Genomic DNA, 8,045 nt, shown 5'->3' on the forward strand with positions numbered 1-8,045 from the left:
TGACTACACAAGGATCCACATCGGGCACTCAAAGTCTGACCCCAGCAAAGCCTGTGGACAACTTTGGCTAAGGTCAAAATTGCCCAGGGCCCCTTTGGTGCTTTTCTCCTTTGAACTAGGAATTGTCATGTTTGCCAAGTTTGTCTCTGCGTATCTGTTCTCCTAGAATGCTCTGATTACCATGACAGAGTACCACAAAGTGGGAACTTAAACAACAAAGTTTATTTCCCCACAATTCTGGAAGTAAGGAATCTGAGGTGAAGGTGGTAACAGGTTGGAGTTTTGTTGGGCTAGCCCATGACTGTGGAGGTCACCTGCTCCCTGTGTCTGCACAGAGGGCCTTCTCTGGACACTTGTTTTCCATTCTCCTCTCCTTATAAGGACGTCTGTCACGTTGGGTTCAGGTCAACCACGATGGCCTCATTTCTCATTGATCACCTCTATCCAGGCTTCTTCTCTAGACATAGTCATGTCCTAATGTCCTGGGCTCATGGAGTGCAACACATAAACAGCAAGGGGCTGTAATTCAGCCCATCATGCCCATGGTCATGCTGAAGTCCTCGTTCACTGCAAAGCATACTCTGCTCCACTTCCAGCACATGGGACCTTGGGAAGAGGCCCCATTTTCGGTATTTCAAACATGTCAGGGAGATTGCAGCTTTCTCAAGCAGGCACCTGACCCATGGCAGTCAATACCTCATCTCTGGGGAAAGGACACCCCACCATGCAGGGACATTCTGTCACCCTGTTCGGGTCACCACCATGAACTCCTGTGTGCACCTCTGACCACCACCATCCATTCATTTGGGTTATACGCAATTCTCACTAATTTCCTAAATTTACCACTGTGTATATTCTAGTACCATAATCCCAAAACATGACACCATGTCCCGAGATGGGGAAATATGAAATGGCTTTCTCTCTCTGTTTCCCCATTCTCTCACTCTGGATGTATGTGTGTGTGTAGTTTCAGATAATATTTATAGGCTGTGCCACAAATGCAAAACATAAGCATGGACAAATCCTGAAAGGGACAGCTGAGGGGTAGACGGCCCCAGGAGGAGCAGGAGCTACTGCCAGGCAGGATCAGGACCATGTCCCAGCAGACTGCTGGGTGAGGAGCTGGGTGAGGCTGGTGACAGAGTCTGGACAGCCACCAAGACCCTCCTGAGTGCTGCCCTGGCTTAGCTGCACAGCCTGGTAGGCACTGACGGGGGGGCTTTGGCCATTCCAGTGTGCAAGGGGCTGGCTGGACTGTGCTGGGGCCCAGAAAGCAGTGCCCTTGGGACAGAAGAGCGGTGGACTAGGGTCAGGGCAGAGGGAGGCTGGTGGCGTGACTTGCACCCTCGATGCGCAGATGTGACTAGTTGACGGGTCGGAAAGTGAGGAGGGGAGAGGAGGCGGGTCTCAGAATGAAGCTGTACACCAACTTCACATCCTCTCGGACCAGTGTCTCCAGCCGGAAGGATTTCAGCACCTAGGACAGAAGTGGGCTTCCATCTGCCTGGGCAGCAGGCCTAGGTCCTGGCCAGCCTCCTGAGCAGCTACTCAGCAGAGCCACCCTGCTGCAGGGACAGGAGCCTGAGCACCCAGGTGGGCCTGGCAGTGGGTCCCGGAAGTGGGTCCCGGACCCTCCCTTGGGGCAAGGCCCCGGCCTGGTGGGAACACACCCATGTGATGTGGGGAGGGCCCCAGGGTGATTTCCGCAGCCCAGAAAGCTCACTCCACCCTGCACCTGAGGCCCCTCTGGGCCCCACTCTCCTCCAAGCACCCATCGCTACCCTTCTGCTGGCGCCGCCCAGGTCCACTCACGTGGTGCAGCAGAAGCAGCATCTCCACCTCTGCCAGGCGCCGGCCCAGACACTGGCGCACCCCAAAGCCAAAAGCCAGGTGGCGGAAGCTCTGTTGGCTGTCCAGCCAGCGTTGCGGGTTGTAGCGTTCAGGACTCGGGAACAGCGCGGGGTTTCGGCCCATTGAGTACAGATACAAATGGACCAAGGTCTGCAGACAGGTGCACGGGGAGGTGTCAGCTGCCTGGTGAGGTGAGGTGGGAAGGGGCCATCTGCTGGGTGGCCTCAGGGACTCACTCACCCCAGCTGGGATGTGGTAGTTCTGAAGCACCACGTCTGAGCTCAGGGTTCGCTCCACAATGCTACCTATTGGGTAGAGCCTGGCATGGGACAGCAACAGGCAGGGCCTCAGCTGTGTCCAGTTCCCTCCTCTCCCCCTGCCCACTGCCCACCCAGGACCCCCAGGGGTGCAGGCAGTCCTGATCCCAGGGATGTGCCTTCTTGCCCCTGCTAGGCTCAGCGAACCTCCCTCAGTCTGAACAGCCTGAGCAGGACGCGGCAGGGTGCCCCAGGGTCTGAAGTCTGAAGTCCAAGCCCAGCGGAAGGGGCGTGCCCTCCCTTCAGCAGATGACAGAGAGCTGAGGACTCGGGTTCCACGGCAAAGGCGCTCTTCCCTGTCACTCACCTCCAGTGAGCAGAGGGCCCAGGGCAGCTGGGGAGGTGTCAGCAACTCCTACCTCAAGGTCTCCTTGATGGCAGCCCGCAGCAGGGGCAGTTCTGAGGTGGCCCTCTGGGGGTTTTCGGAGATGCTGGCCTCTGCTGCCAGGGTCTCCTGGCGTAAGGCCTCCTGCACATCGGGGTTCCGTGCCAGCTCAAAGAGCGTCATCAGCAAGGAGAAGCCTATCTGTAGAAACCACAGGGGCAAAGCTCAGGCCATGGCCCTGGCTATGCCCCCAGTCCCTGGGCACCCCTCCGGAATACCCTCCCCCAGAGGGGAAGGGCATGCCCAGAGCAGCACAGGGCCCTGGTACCCAAGAAGTCAACACACTAATATCCCCTTGAGTCCTTGCCCTGGGTCCTGAGGGAAAACCCCTCAGGTCCCAACCCAGGCCACCTCCTACAGTCTCCTACAAGCCTCCCTGTCCCACCATGAGCAGGCTCCAAACCCCAACCAGGTCCTCTTCCAGGATCATGCTGGTACTCCAATCGTATCTGCTAGCCCAGTCTGAGGTCTGAGACTCTGTATCTCCAAAATGACTCCCCAAAATGGTTCCAAGGCAGGGCACCTCTACAGTGGCCCGAACCACACATCTGCCTGAAGCACTGCCTGATGCCCCAGGCCTTCATCCCATTCTTTACCCTGGTGCTCTGCAGGGATACATGGGGAGCAACTGGGACCTAGTGCTCCCATGACTATCTTGATCTAGCCTTGGGTGAAGGCCTGATGCAGAGGCCCCATCCTGGGGAGCACAAACCCTGTGTGCTTCATCTGGTATGGCTTCACCGCAGCCCTGGGCCGTTGCATGCCAGGCCCCAGCCTCCCGCCCCCCCCCCACTCATGTCCTGTCCTCCACACTGTTCCTCCACATTCACTCCTGACTCCTCCCCGGGCGTCCACTGAGAACTGTTTTCAGTTGAGAGCAATGGAGCTTAGGGAAGCAGCGTCTGCATTAGAGGTCTGTGGGCAAGTCAGCATCAAAGAAAATGTCTGGGAAGACAAAGTGATCCTCATGTTCCATGCTGGGGCTACTGGTGCCCTGACCGTGTCCACACTCCCTGCTGTGAGTTCAATAGTGTTCGCCTTGATGGCATCTAGTGACAAGACCCCCTGCCAGATTAGGTCAGCCATGATGCCACTGTAGTGCTGAGGGCAGCCTCGGGCAAGCTCCTGATGCACCTTCTGGATGCAACTGTTGGCTGTAGGGAGAGGACAAGCCAGGCCTTGGTGTTGGGAAGGTCCGGTCACCATCGATCTGCACACCAACCCCAGCCTCGTCTCCTGCTCCTCTCCCCACAACTCAGCGCTGACCCAGCCCCAGCCACACCTCCAAACTCTGCAAGGACCACGAGGAGCCCGTGGCCCTGCCTGGCCCCAGCCCTCACCATACTCAGAGATGTAGTCCCAGGCCTGGAAGTGTTCCTGCCACACGTGGGGGCTCGTCCAGCGGGACAGGCTCTTGGGCAGGAATATGAGCCGAGCAGTGGAGTCGAACATGGCCTCCAGGGCATGAATGAACTTGAGGCTGCCAGGGTTCTGGTTGGGGCCAAAGAGGCCCAGCCGATCTCCAAAGAGAACGAAGTTGCTGACTGCAGAAAGATGGCGTGCCTGAACCAGGCAGTCCTGGGCCTCAGCTGCGTGAGCAGACCTCCCTCCCCACGCCTGCCGCCTCCTGACCCTTGAGGCCAGGGCACCCCAGCCCATACCTTCGATGGCATAGCGGAAGATGCTGGGCTGGGCGTCTAGGGTCAGGCTCCCCCGGGCATTCTGCAGCACCTGCTTCTTCAGGGCCTCTGAGAAGTCCCTGGCCACCGTGTCAACCATGGGGATGAACTTCTGCACGGACTTCGCTGACAGCATGATTGGGTTCAGCCGTAGCCGGTTGAGTCTCCACTCAGCTCCATTCCTGCAGGGCGGATGGGCAAGGCTCAGGGGCTTCCCAAGGGTTCTGCCATCTTCCTGGTCCCCACGGGACTCGGGGAGTCACAAGGTCACCGTGGGCCAAGGGCCAGGCTGCTGCCTGTCCTGGCCAGGCCTTATGCTCTCAGTGTCCTTCCTCTGCTGGGCGACGGCCCCTGAAGGGTGAAATGGGATGAGAGGCAGGTGGCCTGAAAGAGCTCGGACGGTGGCCGGTCAGTTCCCAGGTTCTGCCAAGCCCCGTGCCAGGCACACCCGGAACCCCTGTGAGCCCGGCCTGGGTGGAGCCACGATCGGGCCACACCTTGCTCTTCCTAGGGCAGTGCCTCCCATGCCCGAGGAGGAGACACGGTGCCCCAGCCCTGACAACATGTGGGCTCACACAGGCCCTCAGACACACGTGTGAGGACACACGCATCCCACCGTGTGCACAGACAGGCTCCGTCCGCGCTGTTGCCCGTAACACAAATGTGCACGTGCACACACATGCTCAGCGCTTCCTTCAGGTGCCCTGGCTGCCCTTCCCCCAGACCTGCCCTTCCTGTCTGGCCTCCCTGTCAGACGCCCTCCAGGAGGGCCGGCCCAGGGGACTCAGGTGCACACTCCCTGCTCTTCTCCAGAAATCTGCTTCCTGACGGGGGCTGGTGACTGTCCACAGCCTGATGTTCTTCGTAGGCCTTACTGCTCTTAATGGCAACCTCTTTGTCGCTGGTCCACCCCAAGCACAATCTTCTCCCCTCTGCCTGTGCTCGTGTGGCCCTGTGCACAGGAAGGACACAGTCCCGAGGGCAACCCACTCAGGGCCTTGCTGCTGAGCCAAAGATGACTTGGACCTCCCTCATCCCCAGCACTGTCTCCCCCACAGTGAAGCTGGACTTTGATCCAGCATCCAAGGACGGTGGGTGGTGAAACAGCCCTGGTGGATTTAAGATTCTGGCACATGCTTCCGATGGTATTGGGCCTGGGATTTCACATCTCGGGGCTGGTTTTCCGGCCCGTAGGAAGGACAGCCACCCAGAAGTGGGTGGAGACTTGGGTGAAGGCCTAGGGCCCGAGGGTGCTCCCTTCAGGGAGGGGCTGCGTTCCCTGTCTGGCCTGCGCAGACACCCTCTACCTTTCTCTCCCGCTGCCCTGCTCCCCTGCCCAGGACCTCCATCATGCTTCCCACTGACACTGTCCACCCTCCCACACTGAGCCCAGGATGGGTGTCCTCGCGGTCTGCTGTCTTGCTCCCCCTCCACGTCCACCTCCAGGCTGTCAATCCCGCCTCCCTCCTCAACCCATTGGTGCCTCACAGCAAGAACACGCCCAGGGGCTTCTGTCCACGATGCTCTCTGTAGGCCATCCAGGGCTCCACGGGTATCCGCCAGGGTTGCCGGCTCTCCACCTGCAGCAGCTTCTCGGCGTCCTCAGGCAGCATCACAGATATTATCTGCTTTCTTCCCACGTCATACCTTGGGACAGTGCACAAAGCCCTGCTGGATCCCATGTCCCTCCCAGTGCCCTGGAAAACCAATCCAGATCCTGTCCTCTCTGACCACACCCTTCTGGATGTGGACTTGCTCCAAGTCCCCTGGCTTTCTACCTGAGCCCTGTCCCCCTCCAGTGTTTCTGCCTTCCGTCCTCGGGACAAGAACCCCCATGCTCCCTCCTTGCCTTGCTGGGGCTGAAGAACACCCAGGTCCCCTGGAGAGCACTGGCATCGTGTGCCCGGTGAGGGCCTGGGCAGCCAGCAGAGCAGGAGGCTCTGGGGATCCTCAGCGAGGGGCCGGCCAGGGCTCTACCTGAAAATGGGCCCCAGCTCCTGGAAGGTCCGATGCATGTCCAGGTGCATGTTCTCATGGCCCTTCTCCTTCCAGATCTGCAGCACCCTCAGCCACTTGTTGCCAGCACACTGGGGTATGGCCTCAAAGGGCAGCACTGCCTTGGGGGCCTGAGCCGCGCTGGTGCCCAGGGCTCTCACCCTACCCAGGCATAGCCAGGACCCTGCCAGCCACACATCTGCCTTTGCCCTGAAAGCCATTCTGGTGCCCCTCCACCCGGTTCGGCCCAGTCCTTTTTATCTCACCCGAGGTTCTCTGTGGCCAAGGATCACGTCATGGAACAAATTGTCCCTGGACCTGCCCGAAATATCTGGGGCACTCACAGGGGGGTGCACATTCAGAGGTGGAGGAAGGAGATGGCTGGTGCCTGGTCCCCATCTGCAAGGCTTCCTGGGGGGCTAGAGACTCAACTGGGTGCTAGAAGGGTTTGAGGGTTGGGGGCAGAAGCCTCTCCCTTCTTTCTGTGGGTGGAAGGAGCAAGATAGATGGATCCTTTAGCTCTTGAATAGATTAGGAGTCCTTGGATTCTTTTAATAGACCTTTTTTTATTTGTCTGTAATGAAAATAATCTCAGAACTGCAGAGTATATGAAAGCATGGCGATTCTTTCTTGTCAAGTCTAAAAATATTTTGTTATGAATGAAATGGAAAATTTAGCTATTTTTTTGGAGACACAGGAAGAATATTGAAGGCATCCCAGAGGTACTCACAATGCCTGCTGGTGCCACACAGGCTATTCTTGGCCTTTTCCTGCTCTCGGCATTATTTCATTCCTGAAGCAGAATTTCCCCAGACCATACGCTGTATGGAGTGCACACGGTGCAGTGGGGTGTCACAGCATCCTTAGCCGAGGTTTCCCTCTCCCCACATCTCCAGAGCTCTTAGAATGCCAAGTGCCTGCTTTTGCTCCAGTGGTAAGGAACGCTAAATATAGCCACAAGATTTCCCATGGCAAGAAGGTGACAGAGAGAACTGGATCACTCAGAAACCCTGTTCATTCATGCTGTCGCTGATTTAGGAAATAATGAGCATTCCAAGTGTCAGAGCAAATGCACATTAGTGGGAATATTGTGGGCACAGCGTACACCATTTCTGACCCTTGGAGTTCACAGTGCAGGGGTGTTACCAAAAGCTCCATCCTTGCCTGCTGATAATGGAAACACCATTTGGTGAAAAAGGAAAGTAGTTTTATTGCTCTGATAGCAAAAGAGAAACACAGGGGACTCATTTCCCAGGGGGAACAGAGGTGATTCAATGGCTACGTTCCAGGTATGCCTTGACAGGTGTTGGGAAGTGTTGAAATTCACTTGCTAATATGGGACAGGAAGAAGAGAAGAAAACATGTCCCTTTTAAAATAAGCTTCTGTGGCAGAGCAGCGAGGGTGGCACTCAACAGTTCAAGGTGGACTGCTGTTCCAGGGGGTATGGACACCATTCAGTCACAGGTAAGGAAGAGCACCTGCAGTCCCCTGCGTTTCATTCCAGAAAGTTGAGAGTTCCAGAAAGTCATTCCATTTCATTCCAGAAAGTCAGAGAGTTGCAACCATATAGTTTGTTGCCTATCCAGCTTAGTTTATTTCACTTAGTTTCCTCCATGTCTCTTTGGCAGTCCATTTCTTTTTTTGTGTGTTGGGGGTACCAGGGAATGAACTCAAGGGCACTCAACCACTGAGCCACAGCCCCAGCCCTATTTGTATTTTATTAGAGTCAGGGTCTCGCTGAGTTGCTTAGTGCCTTACCGTTGCTGAGGCTGGCTTTGAACTCTCAATCCTCCTGCCTCGGCTTCCCGAGCCTCTGG

General features: G+C 57.0%; 1 protein-coding gene across 3 annotated transcripts; it reads right to left on the reverse strand.

Moving 5' to 3' along the window:
• Positions 1-988: 988 nt before the first annotated feature.
• Positions 989-6,448, reverse strand: LOC306669730 (cytochrome P450 11B2, mitochondrial-like; the record flags this gene model as incomplete). 3 transcript variants are annotated; one of them, XM_079153872.1, is made up of 9 exons in its annotated part: positions 989-1,477; positions 1,813-2,001; positions 2,092-2,170; positions 2,528-2,694; positions 3,553-3,707; positions 3,894-4,097; positions 4,215-4,414; positions 5,721-5,879; positions 6,210-6,448. In XM_079153872.1, the coding sequence occupies 9 exons, from the start codon at positions 6,446-6,448 to the stop codon at positions 1,364-1,366; spliced, it is 1,506 nt and encodes a 501-aa protein (XP_079009998.1). In that variant the 3' UTR covers positions 989-1,363. The 3 variants fall into 3 exon arrangements, with proteins under 3 accessions (XP_079009998.1, XP_079009997.1, XP_079009999.1); XM_079153871.1 differs by having other exon boundaries at positions 3,553-4,097; XM_079153873.1 differs by lacking the exon at positions 2,092-2,170 and having other exon boundaries at positions 3,553-4,097.
• Positions 6,449-8,045: the final 1,597 nt, after the last annotated feature.

The sequence above is a fragment of the Sciurus vulgaris genome (genome assembly GCF_902686455.1).
Source record: "Sciurus vulgaris genome assembly, chromosome: 1".
Lineage (NCBI taxonomy): Eukaryota > Metazoa > Chordata > Mammalia > Rodentia > Sciuridae > Sciurus > Sciurus vulgaris.